Source organism: Triticum dicoccoides, chromosome 5B (assembly GCF_002162155.2).
Source record: "Triticum dicoccoides isolate Atlit2015 ecotype Zavitan chromosome 5B, WEW_v2.0, whole genome shotgun sequence".
Classification (NCBI taxonomy): domain Eukaryota; kingdom Viridiplantae; phylum Streptophyta; class Magnoliopsida; order Poales; family Poaceae; genus Triticum; species Triticum dicoccoides.
Window position 1 is genome coordinate 155,651,384 of NC_041389.1, and position 22,986 is coordinate 155,674,369.

Below are 22,986 nucleotides of genomic sequence, written 5' to 3' on the forward strand. Positions count from 1 at the left end.
CAAGGTAAATGGTCTCTCTTTCTTGATCTTCCCTTTCTTGGTCTTCTTCTCCTCTCCTTGAAATAAGTTTTGTGCAATAGTGAGCTACAAACAAAAGAACAAGTTAGCACTTAAAACACCAAAGAAGAAGCATGTGAACATGGAAGAATCATGAAAGAAATGGCACTACCCTATCTCTATCATTAGTGCCACTTGGGTTTATCGTGTCAACCGCTTTAAGTGCGGTCGCCCACCTTTGACAATCTTTGTTGATTGTCAAACACTGGGAGTGAAGAGATCTTTCCGTGTGGTCAATTCTACTATTGTTGTGTAAAACAAAGTGCTCCTTCATCCGGATCCAATATGCATCTCTACTTTGGTCCCCTCCAATGATGGCATACCTGGACACTTTCAACCATGTATTGCATAGCAATATGTCTTCGTCCATGGTGTAATTGCCCGCTCTTCCTTTTGGTGCATCAACGATACCCTCACCATCCTCGTCCACCTCAAACTAATGATCATCTAAATGCACTTCATTAGTTTGAGACCAATGAAAATTGTTGGAGCCAACACCCATACTTGACATATATGTCTCATCATTGAAACTACAAAGTACATACGACGAAACTAAATAAGCTATCCATATGTATCCATTCATGTAAAACACAACAACTGAAAAAGTGGGCGAAATCATACCTTGTGGGCATTTCATCAAACACCTTGTGCGCATCGACCGCCGGCGCAACAAGCGAGCTCGCCGGCGCTTCGGTTGCCGCCGCATCCGTCGCACGACCTGCAAGTTTCTTCTTCGGCCGCCTAGAGGAGCCGTCCGCCGCTTTGTTCTTCTTCCCGGACACCTTGCCTGCCTTCGCCACCACCGCATTTGGAAGCTTCGAGAAGAGGCCACGTGGCTTCGAGAGGATGCCACCCACCGAGGTCGTCCGTGGCACCATGAAAAGGCCGCGCGCGAGACCGGTGCTTGGAGGAGCAGTGGCGAAGGCGAAGCCAAAGCTTCCCCGGCTAGGGTTTGCGCTGGCGGTGGCGGAGGAGAGGTCGCGGGTGTAGGAAGGGGTTGGGGGGATGTCAGCGCGACCGTCCAACGGGTGAATTCGTCGGCGGCGGCGCGGGGCGGGGCGAAGGCGGGGTGGCGGCAGTGCGGCGCGGGCACTCGAGTGTGCAGCGCGCGAGAGCGGGCACATGAAATAAGCGGCGTGCGATGCCGTTTCGCTCCGTGCGCTGAACCAGGTACGCCACGCGCGCGTTTTTTGCGCCTACTGTTGGAGTTGTGTCGAATATAATGTACAAGGTAGGTTACAATTGGACTTGTAGTTGTATTGTGTTTAGATAGGATATGGAGTCGTGTCCTATTAGAACACTTGTATCCTAAGCCTTTCATGCTAGACACACGATGTAACCTATGCCAACATAATAACACCGAAACGCAGGGGAAGCCGGCGGCATGTGCCGGTGTCCAGGGCGCCGTGTGCGGTATTGTAGCGGTGTCATGGGGAGGAGCGCCCATAGTCAGCCCCCCGGAATGTAGCCATATCGGTGAACCTCGTTAACAAATCTCGGTGTCGTGCTCGTGTGATTGGTTGATCCTTGGATGATCAACGGTATGCCTCGGATTTATTCTAACACCTACTATGAAGCGTTCGAAACGGCTGCGCGCATGAAAAAAATAGAATTTTTCCAGCGGGGCGCTAATATCGCGCACCTATTGGTGATGCTCTAGCCAGCATGTTCAGGGTGCACTGATGCATTTTACTCGCCGCCGGGCTCCCGAAGTCCCGATGGCCCTTGGCCGACTGACTCGAACTCTCGAAGGAAACGCCCCGCGAAAAGAAAGAAAAAACTCTCGAAGGAAACGCTGTCTCCCGGCGAATATTCGCACCCAAGCCCATTTTCACTTCCTCCCACGCCTCCGACCACCGCCCGTTTCCAAATCCCCAATTCCATCATCTCTCAAGCTCCAACACACGCCGATCTCATCGGGAAATTCGATCAGTTCGTCGCCTGCGCGCCGACTCGAAGGAAATCCTAACCCTAGCTCTTGCACCATGGCGACCTCACTGGTGGCGGCGGCGGAGACGGCGCTGGAGGATCTGCCGGAGGATGCGCTGCTCGCGATCCTGGCCTTCCTCGCGCCGGCCGACGCCGCCGCCGCCGCCTGCACCTGTCGCGCCCTCTTCGCCGCGGCGTCTTCCCCGGCGCTCCCGCTAGCGCTCGCGCTCCGCCTCGGCCTCCCGCCGCCGCGGCCCTCCCCTGAGGCCTGCCCGGCCTCCGTGCGTCGCCTCTTCCGCTCCCTCCACCGCCTACGCCGACTCCTCGGCCTTTGGCGCCGCCTCCCCTCCTCCCACTCCGGCTCGCCATCCCTCGTCGCGTTCGAGTGGGCTCCGCGCGCCACTCTCGCTGCCTCCCTCCTCGCACCCTCCAACCGCGGCCTCGCCGTCTCCAAGTCCCCCTTTGTGACCCTCTCCGTCGCGGAATCCGGTGACACGGTGGCGGCTCTCGGAGAGGTTCCGGTCTGCGTCAATTTCGTCGGGGACAACCACATTGTGGTGGAGGCGGCGTCGGGGGAAGATGAGGAAGAGGGGATGGAAGGAGGATCTCCGCCGGAGGAGATGTATATGCATTTCGCGAACCGTAGGAGCCCCGGGGCAGGGAGGAGAAGGCGGGAGAGGCATGGAAGGAGGAAAGGTGGTCGAATGGAGCCTGAACACTTTGTGAGGATTCCAGATGCTGAGCCGACCAAAGCGCGGCCGCTGCAGGGCCTGTGGAAGGTGCTTCCTTTGCACACACAGCTTGCTCCTTTGTTGTTGCATAGTATTCTCCTTGGAGTAGTTGATTGATATACTAATACTCTCATGGAGTGCATGCGGAATCGGTACTGTTACTGATACTGTGAAATGTGGTTGCTCGTGTGAGGAATTGTCATAGATCAGCTGTCTGTTGTTGCACCTATTGGCATAGGTCAGTTTTGGGAGTTTGCCATATCAGATCAGAATTTAGCATGCACCCTTCCGGATAATATGTTTGTTCATGTGTGATTACTCCGCTTTTTGAGTATCTGTACTTTGACATGAATTGCGTGCACTATAAGAGGATTAGTTGGTTATTACTCCCATGGTCAGGTGATCATCACTATTATGTTGATTGGAGATGACTGAGTGTTAGGAGCTAGGGTTCTGCCGGTTCTAGGGCGGATATTGTAGGGGAAAGATGGAGGAAGACGAGGTCGAGGGCGCGGCGGCCGACGGCTGGGCGCCGTCCTTGCGTGGTGGAGAAGAGGCGGCGGCGGCGCAAGAGGCGGCTACAGTTAGGTCTCCCGGCTCCCTAAGGGAAGCCGAGCAAATACTGATTGCTTCTTGCTTGATTAGATCGATACATGACCTCTCCTTATATAGAGAGGTTTACTTGACTCCTAAGCAAACGATAAGATAATTGGGCTAAGCACCTAATAACGATAAGATAACTTGGGCCACAACCCACTGGGCTAAGCCCCTAATATGACGGTCATAACACTTCTCCCCGCCTGCACGTCCTCGATCTGTAAGGCGGGGAAGCGCTTGCTGAACTCCTCGCGGTGGTCAACCAGCGTCAAACACCTTCGCGACAGCTGGGTCGGCGCGACGGCGTCCTCCTCAATGTAGTCTGCAGCCTCCAGGTAGAAGAGTCGCGGGCAGACGTGGCCGGGCGTGTAGGGCTCGTCGCAGTTGAAGCACAACCCTTGGCGGCGACGCTCGAGTAGCTCGGCCGAGGTGAGCCGGCGGAACGGGTGCGCCGCGACCGCGGCGAGGGGTGCCGCGGAAGCCTGAGCAGGCCGACCTTGCGCGGGAACATCCGGCCCGGGTAGCGGCCCGGCGGCCCGGGACGGTGATGCCTGCTGGATGGCCACCGCGCGGCGCTCGAACGCGCGAGCGTAGTACATGGCCGTCTGGAGGTCCTGGGGTCCTTGCAGCTCGACGTCCACGCGGATGTGGTCTGGAAGGCCCCCGACAAAGAGCTCGGCCCGCTGTAGTGCCGTCACACTCGGCGCGTGACACGCCAGGGCCTGGAAGCGGTCGGCGAAGTCCTGCACCGTGGAGGTGAAGGGTAGGTGGCCCAACTCCGCCAGGCGGCTCCCGCGGATCGGTGGCCCAAAACGAAGGAGGCACAACTCGCGAAAGCGCTCCCACGGGGGCATGCCGCCCTCGTCCTGCTCGAGGGCGTAGTACCACATATGTGCTGCACCGCGGAGATGGTAAGAGGCGAGCCAAGTGCGATCCGACGCGAGTGTGTGCTGCCCGCGGAAGAACTGCTCGCACTGGTTGAGCCAGTTGAGGGGGTCCTCCGTGCCGTCATAAGTGGTGAAGTCAATCTTGGCGAACAGTGGCGGCGTCTGGGTCAGAGCGCCATGGCCGACTGGCTCGGCGGTGCGGGGCAGCGATGACGGCGGCACCCGGTCGGTGGTGGGGTGGCTGGCGTAGGGGCCCGCGGAGCCGGACGGGTCACCGTACTGCAGCGTGGGTACCGGTGGTTCCCCGGCCTCTGTGTAGGCTGGCGGTGGTGACGTCCCGGTCAGCCAGGCCGGAATCAGGGACGGCGACGGCGGAAAACGGACGTGCTGTATCGGGAGGCCGCCTGGTGTGGACTGGCCCAGTCCGGAGCTAGGCGGTTGCGATGGAAGATGGACTGGCGCGGGTGGCGCGGTTGGCGCGGCTGGGCCCGGCGCGGCCCAGTGCGGCCACTGTGGCGCTGGGGCGGGCGCGGGTGGCGCCGCGAGAGCCAGCGCGGGCCACTGCGGCCAGGATGGCACGGGGGCGGGCGGCGGCTGGAGCAACGGGGCCCCGGCGATCGCCGCGGCGATTACCAGGGCAGGGCCGGCGGCCCGGAGGAAACGACCGGCGGCGGAGGTGTTGGCGGCCCGTACGGACAGGCCAGGAACAGCCGGATGCCCTGGACCGCGACGACCAGATCGTTGAGGACGCCGGTCATCGCCTCCGGGGAGTAGACGAGCGGCATGGTGGAGGGTGATGGCGGCAGCCGCGTGGAGGGGGGCGGCGACTGGCAGGTCGATGCGCCGGCGGTGGATCCCATCGGCGCCGAGGGAAGGGCCAGCGGTGCCGTGGAGATGATCGGTGATGGCGCGGCGGCGGTGGTGGCGAGGAGCAGCGACGGGCTTGGTGGTGGTGATGACATGGTCAAAACCAAGCTAGCTGATACCAAGGTGTTAGGAGCTACGGTTTTGCCGGTTCTAGGGCGGAGATTGTAGGGGAAAGATGGAGGAAGACGAGGTCGAGGGCGCGGCGGCCGGCGGCTGGGCGCTGTCCTTGCGTGGTGGAGAAGAGGCGGCGGCGGCGCAAGAGGCGGCAGGGTTAGGTCTCCCGGCTCCCTAAGGGAAGCCGAGCAAATACTGATTGCTTCTTGCTTGATTAGATCGATACATCACCTCTCCTTATATAGAGAGGTTTACTTGACTCCTAAGCAAATGATAAGATAATTGGGCTAAGCCCCTAATAACGATAAGATAACTTGGGCCACAACCCACTGGGCTAAGCCCCTAATATGATGGTCATAACACTGAGATATCTCTTAGATTGAAGTAGCGTAGCAGCAAGGTTGGCACTGAAAATTGGATATGTTAGTTATTGTATAAATTGTTTTTGATTGAATGCTATAATTGAATTTCTGTCCATTTTCTCATGGCACAATTTATGGAGTTTGAGATATCTGTGCAAGTTAAAATTGTGCGCATTCATAGTGTTTGCCCCTGGGCCTCTATGCTAACCTGCGTATCATGCACATGGTTGGCATTGAGTTTGAAATATCGGTTGAAGTTCAAGTTGGCATGCTTGTTATGGTGGACCACACCTATGACTGTCAAAGGAGGTCACTTCGAATTGATTGTCGCTAAAGAGAGCATGAAGGTGTTTGTTTTAGAATTGAACTATGGGTAACCTAGGTAAATTTAACTGTTCTTAAAATCATAGCCATTTGAAAATCAGAGTCTTTGTGAAGAAAAATTGCTCAGTGACAGTTGTGTTGACTTTGAGTTCTTGTTAGAATAGCTATTTTTTGGTTTTCACAGATAGTGCTAATGAAAGGGCAAGGGCAGTACCACCAGAGGTGGTTTTCCTTGCTAGCATGGCAAATAGTTTCTTTCATGGTTCACTGTTCATATCACCCCGCGAACACATAATGCTGTGTGGAAGCTATATCTGCAGTCAGAATCCCTGTTGTGTCATGATACGAGAACGCATGGCCACAAGACTGTATAGACTGAGAATGTAATTCTCATTGGATAACAAAAGCTTGAAAACTTGGTGTAGTTCCATTTAGTGCCGCCGCCAGAACTAAGGATATAACATTACTGCCTAAGAGGTTTCAGTTCCTACTTGTTTGGGATGACTAGGACTTCTATCCTAAAAGCTCAAATAAATGTTATTTTTTGGGTTTATTTTTGGAAATGAACGGCTAGCAAAATTCGCAAGTTCAACTCCTCTGATATTTACTATTTTATCATCAACCAGTGATTTAATTGAGAAACTATTGTAAAGGCTGCATAGAATTGGCGGTGCAAGTAACTGCTTTCTTCGTAGTCGCGATGTTGAGTGCTGAATTTGACAAGTGGTTGCAGTACTGCCAGTGCAAAAAATTGCACCCCCACTCCCCATATGTCTCTGTGACTAGGAGCCCTGTTGGTGGATAGAAAATTGAAGAGAACCTTCCCTTACCATGTTAGAGGCTTTGGAAAGTATGGGTTATTTCCTGTGGATGCATAGCAATTGCTATTTACTAGTATGAGATTTCAGACAAGGTTTGCGTGCAACTTTTAAATATGATTTCATTTTTGCTTGTTTCTCTCTGTCTCCTGTTATGTGTAGCAAATTAGCTCATGAAAGACAGTTCCACAATTATGATTTGCTGTTCTAGTTTGGTGTTACTGATTTTGTTCATCAGAAACTCTGTTATGTTTATATCGTCTATAGATTGTTTTCATTAGTATTTGGAGATTGACATTGTCTTAAAAGATATAGTCCAATAGAAGGTTAATGTGTATATATGATACTCCCTCCATTTCAAAATAAGAGTTGTGGTTTTAGTTCAAGAACTAAACCACAACCCTTATTTTGGAACGGAGGGAGTATATATCATCAGCTGATTTCTCAAATCACTTTTCTTAGTTTACAGAATATCTTTTGTAATTTAAGAAACTGATGCTAACCTTTATTTTCCTCAAACAGGGTGTATGCGAGAATAAGACTCTGGAATTTTACATTATCAGCTATGACGACATTGGTGGAGTGACTTGTCGACGAGTTAGTGAGAATAGGGGGCAAAACTCAGGCTACTCCCCTGTCTTCTGGACTACAGATGCTACATTTCTTGAACCACCATTCTCTGAACGGGAGCTGGATCGTTATAGTTGCCTTGAGCATATTGGAGTTGTTACTTGTGGCCATACAGAGACTTGGAACAAGGCAGTCTCTCGGATACTGTGCATCAATTCAAGTTTTGACCTGGTTCATCCTCATCTGTTAGCTCCCTTTGATGATACCAGGAATGTAGAGGGGAGGATTTGGCTTTATGAAGATGGAACCTTTGGGTTCGGATTCACTGGAAGTAATTCAATTATAGATCTGAAGCATGTCTCCATGGATGGTTGTATTATTGATACATCATCCTAAAGATATGTCCTTCTGGCATGTAATTGTTGCTAGGACTAGGAAGCCATCTGTACATCATTCTTAGGAAAAAAAATTGCATCTGGCATGAAGCATATTGCTTCCAGTTGTTGTACTACTACTATAGATGGCAATTCGCCAGATCTGGCCCTTTGGTCTTGTACTTGTTCGTAGGATAACCGTGTATCCTGATACTGCACTGAATGGTGGTCCCTTCTGGCATTTACTTGTTGCTAGAATACCCTTGTAACATTATTACAAAATTTAATTCTCAATAAATTGGAGTTGCTACTTCTTCGTAGGTGCTGTTTTGTTGTCCCATTTTAGGTGAATGCTGTGCCGTTAAGGGCAGTCACCACTTTTTGCTCAGCTATCAAAATAATTGGTTCACCAATGTATCAGCTTAGCACTTCAGTTCAACCGCGCTGTGTGGATAGGTAAACAGGTAGTGTTCTACTCTTGCATATAGTTTCGTATTACTTGCAGTTGCATTTCTCAAGAGCATATATCCCTGTGCTCCATTCTCGAGAGGTAGTTTGCCTGTCACATCTCTGCATATAATTTCAGTCGGTTTGTATCTGGTGGTAAGTGGTAACAGTGATTTACACAATCTTAAGTTTCCATTTCTTGTATATCAATGCTGTTATACTTGTCTTTCTAATAAACTTGTATCGTCTATCTTTCTCCTCTAGGTGTAGATTTGCTTATCATGAGCCCTCTTCTTCAGCGCAAGTCGCCATGTGGAGCCCAGTAGTGAAAGGCCTGAGGACGCCTAGCTGTTTTTGTGGAAATGCCTCTACATGTACATCACATACGGTCAGCAATTCAAGACCAGTGTTCTGTGTGCACTGTCTGCAGTGATTAGTAGTGATTACTACTTCCCTGGTAGAATATGGTACTGCCAGTCTACCACTTTGCCAAACAGTAGGAAAACGTACAGCTAAGAATAGCAAGCAGATGCAGATTCTATTGTTTGGCCAGGGGATACACAATATCGCAATAAAGATAAGGAATAGTTTCCCCGTTTCCTACTTTTATGCTTCTGGTTCATGAATATAAATATTCATTCTAGGTCCAAGATCTCTTTGGAGCTACTCATCTTCATTATGTGAAATGCCGCATTATCTACATTTAACAGGTATTTTTGGACTAATATTTTATGTTGGTATATACTCCCTCCGTCCAAAAATAAGTGCCGTGTCAAATTTGGACCAAAACCACGACATTTATTTTGGGACGGAAGGGAGTACCACATCATTCATCATTCCGGTTGATTATTAGTTATGACTGTCCCAGGACGCTCTTCATTTTGGTACTGCATGTGGCTAATTCCTTACTCCATTCTTAATATTCTCCCTTTACATGTCAACCGACATGTGTGTTAAGGTCCCTCGTGATAATTCTATGTTGTCCTGCTGTCATAATTACAAATAAGCAAATGAAACAGTTGATGGGAGGAAATTGGCATGCTAGTTGGTCAAAGGACAGCTAGTGATGGTGTCAGGATATCCAAGCTGGGTGCCTGCCTGGTAATCCCAACAGCTGGCAAGTGACTGCCATGATTGATCCTTGAAATTTAGAGCAATTTCTGATCCTCTCATACACTACATTTCAGCTGGCAAGTGACTATAGTTTTCTTCCCAGGGACAGGTTGGTCGTCTCATGATCTCGCAGCGTTCTGATGGCCTTGTGTACTTTTCAGCTGGCAATGAGATTCTAGGGGCGCAAATAAATTGGAACAAGGTAGAAAAGGCCCTATCTGATTTATGCATCTGAACTAATTTTGTCCATCCTCTTGGGCTAACAAGCCGAAATAATGGAACATAAAGAGGACAAATCATGTTGTGGCCATTCAAATCTTTCTCAGTGAATGCATTTTTTATATCCTGTGTTATAAATGGCTTGCCAGTGATATCTTAAGATGTTGCTTTGCTAATGATGCCACACCCTACATTGTATAGTATAGTTGTATCTTTGGATGACTTCCTTTTCAGTTAATTATGCATAATAGAATACTTCTTCAGTACTGTATCCCCAACACAATGATCTATCATTACTTGCTTCAAACCTGCTAGAAAGCTTTGTTCTATCATCGACGCACAAAAATATATATCATATTTGTACAGCTTGTTGTAATGTCTATTTCAGTACTGATTAATTAATGGGCCTCCAGATCTGTACCTATTCTTTTTGGGGTACCAGCTCATTTCTTTTCTGTGGAAAGATTAAAGTTGTTCAGAGTTTTCTTCTTTTAGACATAAAATAAGTTTTGCCCCTATTACCTATTCTTCTTTAGCCAAATGATAAATCAACTTACATTTCTCTTGCTTGTATGCACACAGACGTCTTCGAACCAGGTAGAGATATTTTGACATGGATATAACAAGGTTTACATGCGTACAAGGCAATAACATAATTGTCTTTGGAATGCACTTGATCTCGATTGGAAAATCTCAAAAGAACCACGCAGCAGAAGGATACACTGCTCTGGTGCAAATGCAGAAGGGCTCGTTATTCATCTCTGGATATCCTCAAGGACTGACTAATACTCCGAGTCTTCATCATCCACTGACCCGGCACTCTGTGACGTCTTGTCGTGGTCGTTCTCGAGCTGGCTGAAATTGCCCTTCTCTTTGATCAGCTGGGTGTGGTGGTGCTTGCAGAAGAGCTTGCCCTCGTGCGCGATGTAATTCGAAGGGCTGATGGTGCACCCTCCATGGCAGCATTTGAAGCAGCTCTTGTGGTACATGGTGTTGTTCACAGTAACCTGCAGAGTTGGTGCGGGTGTCATGATCAGAGCACTGCTATGTATGCAAACCAAAGAGGTATTATATGAACAATACGTCCGCGTCGCCTTGTCTTGTCATAGAAAAAGAAGATTAATAATTGAATGCCCGACTTGGAAATGCAGCAGATGAATATGAATCCAGCCACATGTTGTTAAGTAAAGGAAACTCCAGCTAAAAAGTAGCAGTCCAGAAGATAATAATGCAGATACTTAATTGAGACATAAGAGTAGAAAATAATAGTACCCTCTCAATTGGATAGACCGTCTTGGTGCATCCAAAACATTTCTCTCTGGTGCCAGCAAATGCGCTCGAGACTTTAGTAGCATTCTGCCAAGAAAACACTCATGATAAGCATCACCAAATGTGGTACTAGCTCACAAAGAACAAAGGATCAATAATGCCGATTAGTTGCACGATTTTGTCGATATTCTGCCTATCAGTTTGCAAAACGTCATTTTCTATTGAACTAAGCTCCCTATCTGTTCGGATCCGGCGTTGCACTACCTTTCTTGTTAATGAATAACACGGAGCTCTCTTGCATGGTTCGAAAAGAAAAGGAAAATCTATGTATGTTTTGGATTATCTTGGGTGTGTGTTTTTGGACCATCTTTGGAAAAAACAATACTAATGATCTCCTCCCTCCGTAAACTAATATAAGAGCGTTTAGATTAAGTAGTGATCTAAACGCTCTTATATTAGTTTACGGAGGGAGTACTTTGCAAAGAATAGATAGTAGATGTTAGAGGATATTAGTGAATACCTCATTCCCAACATTCCTTTCTGGCTTGACAACCTTTGGAGTGCCTGAATCAACATTTCTCCATTAGTTTCTGAAGAATTGCGAAGGAATGCAGTGTGATAGGCTAAGGCCGTACCTTCGAAGCTCTTGTCCAGGCTGCCGGTCCTCTTGAAGAGCTGGTCAAAGTGAGGCCTGCAGTAGAGCACTCCTTCGAAGGAGTTGTAATTCGCGAGCTGCGCCAGGGAAACATAGAACAAGTTGAACAAGTGACATCTCAAACTGAAGAATGCGGTATGATATGAGGCAGGAGGACTGAGGAAGGGGGAAGGGGGAAGGGGGAAGTGGTACCTTGAGGGTGCCCTTGCAGTGGTGGCACCTGAAGCAGGCCTTGTGGTAGACCCGGTTGTCGGCGGTGAGCTTGTCGACGAGGTACACCGTCTTGTCGCAGGCGTTGCACTTGGTGGTCGTCCCCTGGAACGAAGTCGCCATTGCCTCTTCCGATCTGCAAGCTGCTGCTCTGATAGATGGGGTGATGGCGAGGCGTTCTTCCAACACAAGACTGGCTTGGCTTCGCTCCCGACAGGCCTGGGGGCGAGTGATGATTATATGGTGGTAAATGGCGTGGCGCGGTTGGTGGTGGCCTGCAGCTGCAGGTATTGCATGTTTGCTGCCGCGAGGCGGGGCAGGACAGCTTGGGTGAGACAGGGAATAATGTTGGGGGTGGAAGCAAAGAGCCAGGACGAGTAGTAGTACTAGTCAAGTGGGAATGAGATTGTAGCAGCTCAAGGAAACGAAAAAGGAGGTGGTGGTTGTGGAAATTTGCGGAGGGGCTAAGCAAAATCCACGTGGTAACTGGTGATGACGTGGCAGGGAGAGAAAGCATTTGGGGTGAAAGGTAAATGCCAGCTGATTGCCATCTTGGGGATTTGAGGGGGCTAAAAACCCACGGTAATTTATATTCTTGACATGCTCTCTCTCTCTCTCTCTCTCGTTAAGTGTAATAATCTTTGAGGGTCCCTGATTGAAACGTGCTGCCAGCACACCATATGCACTGGATGAACCAAAGCTCAGTCGGTGGGTCTGCTGGGTGAGAGCATCTTCAATAGAGGATGTAAAAGTTGGTGTCCGAAAATAATAATAAAAAGTTTTTAGACACCTGAAATTTTTAATTCCGTAACATAATTGCATATTTCATAATTTCTAACTCTAATACAAAATGTTCAACATTTAACATTAAAACGACATCACACTAGATAACTAAAAACAGTCCTATGTTAAATCATCACACTACTCATCGTCACACCTACAATACACCATCATGGGAAAGGCGTCTTTGTACGCACAAGGTACCCGTCAAAGTTGTCGTCGTTAGATCCTGATCTGGCGACTTTGGGATTGCTCATACTCAGGCCAGCCGAAATCCACGCTCGGCTTGCCGATGCTGGCAGCGGCGACACTCGTGGGTGCCATTTTCCTTCTTGGAGGCGCTGCCTTGGCCTTGATATGTGACCCTCGTCGAGCAGCAGGGGAAACCCTAGGTTCGGTTCTCCGGATCGGATGGCCACGGCGTCACGACATTGTTCCTCTTCTTGAAGGCGTTGTCTTGCTAGATCGTTGTGTCCCGGTGTTGGACTTGAAGATGTTTGACGTCCTGTTGATTTGGTTTGCTCCTCTAGTTTTAGTTTTGGCGGGTTTAGTTGTGTTTCACTTTGTTCAAGCTAAGCACCCCGTCTCTCTGCCGAGGGTACCATGTTCATGCCTCCTTGCGTTCATGTCATGTGTTGTATCTACTGTTGCACTCATTCTCTTACCTTCTATCAATGAAAAGATACGCAAGCTTTGCGTATTCGTGAAGTCGTCGTCGTCGAGTTGATGTCGATTGCCCCTTCGGCCGAGGGGCCTACCTCGTGGTCATTGCCGGTAGAAGGCTTCACCTCCTCCTCATCGAAACAACCTTCCTTGTCAATTTGGTCGAACAACTCATGGACCTCGACTTCTATACTGTGTTGGTGCTCCTCGTCCTCCTTCACGCGCTCCGTGTCCCTCTTGGCATAGAATGCAAGCTCTGCCACCACGAGTACCGGGTTAGCTTGGGCCAGCTTCGTCATGTGCAGCTAATAAGTGGCCTCGACTCTACGTGCCTTCTCCGCACTAGACCATGGAAGGGGTGAGGAATCTGTATGGCCAGCCACCTCGGGGAAATTGAGCTCGGCCAAGCTCCGATCGTATCGAACTGCCACTGCATCATACGCGAGCACCGCGAGCTCCTCGGTCTCAAAGGTGCTGAGCCACTCAGGTGATCTCGGCGGCGAAGTGGCCCGACGCCGATGACGAACACCACGGTACGGCATGGCGCTCGCGATGGCTAGTGCGACAACATCTTCGACGGGAGGCAGCGGAGAAGCCCGGTGGCGACAAACAAAATGACTGGTGTAGAAGCTAAGCTCGACTGCGGCGGACGAAACAAGCGCCGATGGCGGCAATGGACGAAACGGACGCCCCACGACCGAAATGGACATATCTAGTGGCGGGGATGATGGATCCGGCGACGATGGGCGGAAGCCGATGGTGGCGGCCGGATTCGTGCGGTGCGGGGATGTGGCACGACGAACGACAGAAATGGGGACAGATTTGGGGAGCAGAGTGACCCGTGGCGGCCAGAATCGGCAGCGGTGCCATCCAGCGACGAAGCACACAGTGCCGGTCCTGAGATTTTGAGGGCCCGGGCGAACTTAAAATTTAAGGCCCCTTAATATAAACATCATAGCAATGATAAATAATGATTCTAAAAAAAGCAATGATGATAAATAATTTATGCATCTACAAAATGTTATTAATAATTACTTAAATGCATCCGAAAGCCAATATTTATATAAAATAACTTATACAATTTACCTACAAATTTTCTTGTAGAATTCTCCGATGCAAAGCCATTGTGTCGTGTCAATCTCATCCATCAATTTCTTCTCGATACATAATTTGTTCATCAATAATTTCAAGTTGGAAAGCATCCTTTTAGCTAATGCAACAATCACCGATACATACGTAAATCCAAATAAATCTTTAAACACCATGAGTTTTTTAAATCCTTTCTTCAAAGAAGTGATCAATTAAAACAAACAAATATTTAACATGAAAATCCTTCCAACTTCTAGAATTCCTTCTTGGCTACCACTTTTATCAAACTATTTCTTCCTCTAGCACGAAGTTTTACTGAAAATTGTAGGAAAATTACAGTATGATATACCTTGGATTGATTAGATCGGCGTCAGTGGCTGGACGCTCGGCGACGATGCGATGGTGTTTTCTGGTGGCGGGCGCTCGGCGATGTGCGTGCTGCGTCGTCGCTGCGTTCAGCGCCGGGAGACCTGGGAGGGGGGCCCTCGATCCTGGGGTGAAGCAGCCCATAAGCCATAGATTTAGGTTGTGCGCGCCTAAATTTATGTTGTGAGGCAGTCCCACAAGCGCTATAGATTTGCAGCACTTGGAGCTAAAATTTAAGGCCACTGCAATTTTTCTTTACACTAAATAGAGATACATCCCCAAACCGTATTTTGTTTGGACATGACCGTTGTTTTATATCATCAATTGAAGATGTTCTTATTTCCAGCATGCGGTTGCTTCTTGTGCAAGTGGAACCAAGTCAGTTTGGCAAATATTTCTAGGTTGCTTCTTGTTAAAGTACTCACAGAAAAAAGTGCTAACAGAAAAATCAAAGTGTCTTTTTCTTTTGTGTAAATTCCATTTCAAGTCTGTGCGCACTCCCTTCAACCTAAAAATAAATAAATGGTGAGTGCATTCTGCACAATTAGCCACAAGTGTTTCCCAAACTAGAATGTCGAAGTGTTAGATTACTCAACTGATACATCAAAAAAGCAAGACTGCATTTCACTTTTACTTTTCTTCATGTAATTTGAAGTTTTCTGTTCAAAGTTTCCACAAACCGCACAGCTGGCTAAAATCAATACCTTCTTATTTGTACATTTTAGCACTATTTAAGATATAGGGCCGGCTCACTGAGGCTCGTCTTTCAAAGTAACTTTTTGCATTCCCTAGCATCTTCTATACTATCTCGGTCTCATAATACAATATGTTATTACAGACAATATGGACAGAGGAGTGCATGTCAATTGTTCTTGTAATTTCCCATCAGTCCTTGTGTGTCGGCAGCTTAATTAGGCTGCTACTGAGACATGTGTCTATGCGCTCGGGAGAAGGAAAGCCGCTGATCTTGACCCCTCGAATCCAAACATAATTAGATTGTTTTTGTTACCACTTACCAGTAATCAATCCACAGCCATCATCCGCCGACTGAAATGCTCAAAGAGGTTCCTGAAAGACAAGGCCACCGCAACAGCCAAGCGAAAAAGGCAAGTGGGTCTGCCTGTGCATCAACGCAACTCGTTGTCAGAATCCCCTGTTGTTGCAATCTTCACTCTTACTCATTATCTATGACCCATGTTTTCAATACTCAATTCAATCATGTAATAATATGATATTCGTGTGTTGGGTGGCATGTAGGTCTCTTCGCGGGACCGGGTCAACTCGTTTTCTGTATTTTCATCTTATACTCTATCTGTATTTATTTATATTGGCACCCAGAAACTCCAATTGGGATCAATCAAGTGCACATTTGCCATGAACTGATAATGCATGAACTGCAGCCACCGACAAGCAACAAGTCTTGAAAACCCATGATAATGGCAAATAATGTACTGTATTATACAATAAGACAACAGTCAACACAAAGGTAGTGCAGGTTTACTGGCTTTTACTGTTGTCAAGTTATCATGAAGGTCCCACACAAGTTCAGTTTAGTAGCCAAGTGAACTAGTACGCACTTTGAACTTCTTTGGAACAAAAGCTGAAGGAGTCTAAACTGAAGAAACAAACTAAAGAGCAAAACCTGAAGTATGAACTAGTCTGAACTTTTACTTACCTGGAACCTTTTGCTGAACTGAAGCATGCTTGGGAGCAAGACGAGATTGGGGGTTTTGGGAGAACGTTGAGCAGTCGAGATGATGCAGGAGTGCATCAGAATGAAGGAGAGCGGTGGCGCTGCACGGGTGTCACCGACTGGGGAGGTGATGCAGATGGTCGAAAGTTAGCTACTACGTATACAACAATAATTTTTCATAGCAATAACGTTGAACACACAGTATTCATAGCTTCACACAGAAAAGACAGGGTGGAAGGCTTATGAGCAGGCCCATACGGCAGTCGGGACTTGCTGTAAATGTTTGTGTTTCGAGAACATTTACTAATTTTTACATATTTTCTCTCCATATTTATAAAAACAATCTGAAAAAAATGCCACACGAGTGACACAAAGCAATCTGGCCCTGACTATTTTACAACTAAAATTGCCATAAAAAACAAATTAAAAAAAAACAGAAACTTGCCATCTGAAAAGAAAGTAGCCATCGTCACTGAACTTGCCATAAAAAATGTCCGAAGTTATCATGTGTTCGTGTCACACGTGTGGCATTTATTATGATCTTTTTTAGGCCAGGTTGTCTACAAGAGCGACCGACATACTCCTAACCGTCACATTTTTTAGCGGAGCTCCTAACAGTCATATGTATCCCCAAAATGCCACTATAATGCCTGCATAAACGCTCCTGGGCCGCGGCCCAGTAGACCATTTGCTTGTCGCTTGCTCGCCCACGCTAGGCGAGAGCAATTAGCTGGGTAGTTCTCCTAAAAAGAGTTGGGGAGTACTCGTTGCGGGGTTCCTGCAAGTGTTATTTTTGGGCGCACTCTCAATCACCGTCACGTGTCGCATGTTGGACACTCTCTCATGATTTCTTTCTTTTGTACGCATTTTCGGTTTTTAGATGAACTTTTTCAGTTTTTCCTAGGTTTTTTGATAAAATTTCAAAAAAATTGAGCAAAAAAAAATGTGTTTTTTCTCTTTCGCGAGAGTCACGGATTTACTTCTCGTGGAGGCGTAGACATGCTCCCGCGAGAGACACAACAGTGCCTCTTGGAAAAGGAAAACCGTGTTTTTTTTGCTTTCGCGTGAGGCACAAATTTGCTTTCATGATAAGCACATATGTGCCTCTCAGAAAAAGAAAAAAACTGGTGTTTTGCTTCCAAGAGAGGCACGACTTTACTTCACGTGGAGAGTTGTGCATCTAGGAAAAGGGAAAAATGTATTTTCTTTTTTCCCGCGAGAGGCATAGATTTGCTCATGTGAGAAGCACGGTTATGTCTCTCAAAAAAGCAAAAACAACGCCTTTTTTCGCGAGAGGTACATATTTGCTTCGCGTGGAGGTGCATATTTCCTTTTTCCGCAAGAGGCACAGTTGTGCCTCTTCGGAAAAGGAAAAATAATTGAAAAAAATTGTGCTTTCGCTTCGATTTTTTTGACTGTTTTTTGTGTGAAAAAAACTTCGTTGAAATATATAAACATGAGATCTAGTTTTGAAGATCTCGACGCGAGGAATTCAACGGCAAAAACGGTTTGGGATTTAGACACACGGTTTTTAAGAGATAAAACATTTTTAATAAACGAATTCTATGAAAAAAGAAAACTCCAAGGTTGCGACAAGTGATGCACATGCAGGGCACTGCTTCTCGCAGTTTGGGGAAGTGGGGAGTGACCTTTGTAAAGAGTACTCCTTAATTAATGATTTCAACATTTGGCAACCTATTTTTTTCTACTCGGTTTTCCTTGCCACTGTGTTGTCTCGGAGAAAAACAAAACTAGCTACCTCTCTTTAATTTTGAAAAAAGGTGAAAAAGCCACGGATTTTAAAAAACAGGATTTAAAACATGCGTGAATTAATAAATATTCGTGAATTTGAAAAAATGATTAAAATATTAAAAATAATGAATTGGAGAAAAGTTCATGGTTCTATAAAAATGTTCAAATTTGGATAATATTCACAAAAGTTTAGAGAATTCATTAATCTTAAAAAATATTAACAAAACTGAAAAGGTTGACATATATAAAACTTGTTAATGAATTTTTTAAAGTTCACATAATTGAAAAATGATCATGGAGTTTTAAGAAAATGGAAAAGGAAAATAGAAAAGAAAATAAAAATCAAGTATAAATAAAAAATAATACACACACAAAAATCCAACCCGAATCTTCCCAAAATTGGAACGTGTTGGACATACATGGTCCGGCCCACTTACAAAACTAAGCGATGGGAGGGTGTGCACTTACCAGGAACGGTTTAATGCTTAAAGCGTCAAATAGCAAAAGTGTCATTCTAATCTCGAGTTCAAATGCTCTTGCACGAAGAGTAAAAAAAAGGGGAAATATGTTTTTTTTTTACAATAAACATTTGCTTAGTTTTCTGCCACGTGCAATTGTTTGCGATGAAATCACATTCGTTGTGGTTTGGGCAAAAATAACAAAATCATCAATTCAAAATGCTTTCAAAAATAATAATTTTGAAGATTTTTTTCCAGAGCATTAGGAATGTCATTTCTTCACGCATAAGGCATAGTCGAGCCAAGATACGCCGACAGAGTACCACCTCCCCACGATTCATTGGTCACACAAGCCATGCCAAGCTTCAAGCTGAAGCCCTTAAGAGGAAATGTGACATTGAGTGTCATCATCACTTGATCGGGGAGACTCGGACCTGGAGTTACCCCCAGAGCATGTCGGGGGGATAGACAAGCACCATAGCATGCCACCTTCAACAAGGGGGCAACACCCACAAGTACCGCCATCGTTGGCTTCGACCGGAATCGAAGTCCGACTTTCACATATAGTTTCACCACACCAAACCATAGCATGCTTGTCGCCAGGACGCCATTCACCATCACATCAGGCAAAGCAGTTGCAACCTCTTGCGAACAAATATCGCCACCCCACATGGGGCCTCTAGATCCGGAACCAAGTAGATCCCGAACAAAGTTGTGCCAAAGCCACACCTCAACACGCTGAGGCCGCCGCATACCTTGTGCATCAACGCCGACACACCCACCACCCCTCCACCCCACACATCCACGTCATAGCATGCCTCGGGCCAAAAAGGAGCACAACCGCATCAGCGCATTTAGCCACAAGACCGAAGCCATAAGGCGTGAGAACGCAAGCCAGGCGGCTTGAGAGACTAGGCATAGTAGCGCAAGTGCCGGCCAGCCGCTTGCCACACACATCGGGACAAGGCGTCACCACTCCACGACATCCAGTAGGAGAAGGAGAGCGTGCCAGATCCACTCCAAACGACAGGTGGCTGACGACCAAGCGCACCACCTTCACCATCGCAACCACGGACACACTTCCTTCACCAAGGAGCAACTATGACACGCGTGGAGAAGCTTTTGACCGTTTGTCGCTACAGGAACCCCTTCTCGAAAAAGCACCACCATAGTTTGCCAGAGCCACTCCGCCGTCGGATCCGCGTGGGCTAAGCTCAATGGAAGCCATCTGGCGGCGGCTAGTGGAGGGGGGGGGGGGGTTGAAGAAGCTAGCCCTGCACGAGCTTTTGGCGAGCTACCATCCGAGCCTTGGGGCGAGGATGACGCGGGGCCGTCCAAGCAGTCATCAGTTTTTCCAAGTGATTGTTTAGGACTTTTTTAAGTTGTGAACTTTCATCAAATTCAGGAACATTTTCAAAAATTTGTGAATATTTTTAATATTCATGATTTTTTTTAGAATTCATGAACTTTACTAGTCTTCTCGTATTTTGGGCTATATTTAGACGCTAACTTTAACTAATAAAATGTACTATGTAGCAAAAATACTATCATTAGAAACAATATTTAAATACAGATCTAATAATATAATTTTAATGACATAAATTAATAGTTTAATGGTCAATATATGGTGAAATTTTAACGGAAAACACGATGGGGCTGTAATGCGGAACAAGGCGGCAGCTGTATATAATGCACGTTCACGGGCGAGCGATAGCTGCAGTCACACAATGATCCGACACGTGCATCTTGTCCGTCCACAGCTGTTAACACCACAGTTCTACGCCCGGAAGCTTCGCGCCAGCGCCACAAGGAAACGTTGAGCGGCGCACGGCCATGCACGATGCGCCGTACTCTGCTCTCTCACGCGTTCTCTTGTGACTCATCCCACTCCTGTCCCCCACTGGATCTAAGCCCTACTTTGCTAGCGGGTATAAATAACAAGATGCATATAGCTGCAGCTGACCAGAGACGAGCTCGGCCGTCCAGCTAGCATCGGCGACCAGAGGAGCCAGTTTGACACTCAACAGCCGCGTCGATCGATCGGAGTTGCACGGGACGCAAGCTAGCGCGAGCCGGTGGTAGCGTTGTAGTACACCGACATCATCGACCCATCCATGCATCTGCTCCATGGGTCTGCTATGATCGGTGGCAGCTGCGGCGGTAGAGCTCTCCGGCGAGTCGACAGCTCCCCGAAGCCGTCCTTGTGCCGGAGCGACGCCATGAAGAAGAAGAGGAGCAAGAGGTCCAGGCTCCCCGCCGCGCTGCGGGAGCTCAGGCTGGCGGCCAAGGCGAGGGACAAGGAGGGGCTCCTTCAGATCCTCGTCACCGGACACCGCACCAGCCGCGGAGGATCCGGCAACGGCGAGCGCACTGGCGGAGCATCGACGGAGCGCAGTGTGGCTGGCACGGGCGACGACCAGCGCGCGACACTGCGGTGGCAGGGACGCGGTGTCGATGCAGCCGTGCGTGCGGATGGTCCTCTTCTTGAGCTGGGGAGACCGACAGCAACCGGGGGAGCCAGCTGCGGAGGCCGTCGTTGCCCGAGTTGGGCGCTGGCAGTGGCGCTTGTGCTCGCGCTGGTTTGCGTGGTAGCTCTCGGGACGGCGCCGGCCATCTGTTGCTGCACCTGCGCGGCCTGGTTGTGCGGCGGCTGCGGCGCGCAGGAGCATGCATCTGACCGGCGGCGGGGCGGCTCCTGCCGTGGCAGCGTCAGAGTAATACAGCAACAAGCCGGTAGTACACTGTATCATGCAGAGGTCACCAGTGGGTGAACTGTATGAATTTTGCATATTCTTTATTTTTTATGGGAGAATATAACATGAAAACCACATGAAAACAATGGCTTGAAGTTTTGAAAAGATCTACTCCCTCCGTTCCTAAATGTATCTCTTTGTAGAGATTTCATTGAGTAGACTACATATAGAGAAAAAGAATGAATCCACACTTAGATTCATAGTGGAATCTCTACAAAGACTTATATTTAGGAATAGAGGGAGTAAAAAATATGAGATCGTGAGTGCGTCAACAGCATAGCTTATCTTTATAGAAGAAGGACAAACAATTTACAAGAGAAGCCAAGAGGAAGATGCACACATCCCCAAGAGGAAGATGCACACATCCCTCCTCAGCCACACCACATTACTCCCCACTCTAGACTAAAGCTTACTCTTTTATAAAATGTGACGACTCTCCTACTCCTACGCCAGCCTCTCTCCAGTCCTGGATCTCTCTCAGGATGAACTTCACTAGTTGATGAGCCGACCTTTGTTGCGCCGTCTTGTTGAAGACACGCGCATTGCACTGTTTCCACAACGCCCAAGTCACCGCAATAACAAAGATGTCGAACCCACGTTTGAGTTTCTTACCAAAACCCCTTCTGGCATTGAGCCACCAATCCAACAGGTTGTTATCCATTTTTGGTCTTTTCATGTTCAAGTTAAGTTTTTGAATACATCCATGCTACACTTCCCTCGTACACACATTGAACCAAAATGTGCTTGGCGTTGTCTTCATTCTGCAGGCAAGTGAAGCAGGGAGACGGCTGATCTTGTAGCCCGTGTTTCGCTCTCCGGTCCGATGTCTAGATACGATGCTGCACTGCCAACCTGGCAAATATTTTGCACTTAAGTAGTGTCCAGCTCTTCCAAATGCAAGTTGCATACAATACCCCCTGGATTTCGAGACACAAGCGGTTATACGTGGACCTCACAAAGGTGTAGACTATACCTGACCATGGGAAGCCCGGCTCGGCCGACCCGACCCGGCCGAAAAAGCCCGACCCGGCCCGGCCCGACGCTGCCCCGGGCCAGGCTCGGGCCGGGCCAGGCCCGGGCCCGTTGTTTTTGCATTTCTCTGAAGGTCGGGCCGGGCCGGCCCGGAGCCCGATGGGCTTTTACGCGTTTGGGCCGGGCTCGGGCCCAAAAAACAGGCCCGATGGACGGGCCGGGCCGGGCTCGAGCCTGGATTTTTTTCCTCGGGCTTGGCTAGGCCCGGCCCAGCCCGAGGTATGGCCAGGTATAGTCTACACCCACATCATGTAGCCATCGCGCATTCTCCAAGCCCTCACCGACCGTACGCCTGTTCCTAGTGTGAGTGTCCACCGTACAATGAATCAGTGGTGCGATGTCCTCCACCGCAAAGCCATCACTACTAGGGAAAATCTTATACACAGCATCTTAGCAGTTGCGCTGGACAAAACAGTGCGCTACTGTTACTTAGTAGTAGCGTGCTTAAATAAACCGCGCTACTGCTACTACTTTAGCAGTAGCGCGTTCTAGGAAAATGCGTTGCTGCTATGTTTGTACCGGGCGTAGATGGCTAGCCCCACTTAGCAGTAGCGTGTATCTGCAACCACCGCTACTGCTACGTTCCATAGCAGTAGCGTGTATCTCGGAGACGTGCTACTACTTACTTACTTTATCCTCACCACGCGCCCGACCCTCTCACTCACTCTCCCTCCCACTCACTCTCGCCTGCGCCGAACCCGTCGTCCGCTGCCGCCATCGTCCGCCGCCGCCGCCACGCTGCTCCTCCACCGAGGTACTCCCTCCATCCCTCCCCCCTCCTCCCTCCTCCTCCCTCCTCCTCCGGCCGCCCTTCTGCGACCGTCCCTCCCTCCTCCTCCTCCGTCCGCCACTCCCCC

The 22,986-nt window shown here is 48.3% G+C and overlaps 3 protein-coding genes across 3 annotated transcripts; 2 read left to right on the forward strand and 1 right to left on the reverse strand.

Annotated features, from left to right (window-relative positions):
• The first annotated feature begins 1,766 nt into the window (after positions 1 to 1,766).
• On the forward strand, positions 1,767 to 7,950 carry LOC119307951 (F-box protein At3g12350-like). The gene is made up of 2 exons (XM_037584050.1): positions 1,767 to 2,765; positions 7,209 to 7,950. Exons 1-2 carry the CDS (start codon positions 1,776 to 1,778, stop codon positions 7,650 to 7,652), a joined length of 1,434 nt encoding a protein of 477 aa, XP_037439947.1. The 5' UTR covers positions 1,767 to 1,775; the 3' UTR covers positions 7,653 to 7,950.
• A 2,000-nt stretch (positions 7,951 to 9,950) lies between these two features.
• Positions 9,951 to 11,882, reverse strand: LOC119307952 (LIM domain-containing protein WLIM1-like). Its single transcript, XM_037584051.1, has 5 exons — positions 11,526 to 11,882; positions 11,314 to 11,410; positions 11,199 to 11,242; positions 10,682 to 10,765; positions 9,951 to 10,416 (listed from the first exon to the last, which is right to left on the reverse strand). Exons 1-5 carry the CDS (start codon positions 11,664 to 11,666, stop codon positions 10,192 to 10,194), a joined length of 591 nt encoding a protein of 196 aa, XP_037439948.1. The 5' UTR covers positions 11,667 to 11,882; the 3' UTR covers positions 9,951 to 10,191.
• An 8,437-nt stretch (positions 11,883 to 20,319) lies between these two features.
• LOC119305320 lies at positions 20,320 to 21,202 on the forward strand. Its single transcript, XM_037581878.1, has one exon. The coding sequence runs from the start codon at positions 20,459 to 20,461 to the stop codon at positions 21,113 to 21,115; it is 657 nt and encodes a 218-aa protein (XP_037437775.1). The 5' UTR covers positions 20,320 to 20,458; the 3' UTR covers positions 21,116 to 21,202.
• The last annotated feature ends 1,784 nt before the right edge of the window (positions 21,203 to 22,986 follow it).

Bases quoted from the DNA above. Each gene is read 5' to 3' on its own strand.
- LOC119307951 (XM_037584050.1), top strand. From the start codon at position 1,776: ATGGCCCTTGGCCGACTGACTCGAACTCTCGAAGGAAACGCCCCGCGA. The intron at 2,766-7,208 runs GTGCTTCCTTTG...TTCCTCAAACAG, and splicing joins CGCTGCAGGGCCTGTGGAAG to GGTGTATGCGAGAATAAGAC.
- LOC119307952 (XM_037584051.1), bottom strand. From the start codon at position 11,666: ATGGCGACTTCGTTCCAGGGGACGACCACCAAGTGCAACGCCTGCGAC. The intron at 11,411-11,525 runs GTACCACTTCCC...TCCCTGGCGCAG, and splicing joins ACTGCAAGGGCACCCTCAAG to CTCGCGAATTACAACTCCTT. The intron at 11,243-11,313 runs GTACGGCCTTAG...ATGTTGATTCAG, and splicing joins CCTGGACAAGAGCTTCGAAG to GCACTCCAAAGGTTGTCAAG.
- LOC119305320 (XM_037581878.1), top strand. From the start codon at position 20,459: ATGCATCTGCTCCATGGGTCTGCTATGATCGGTGGCAGCTGCGGCGGT.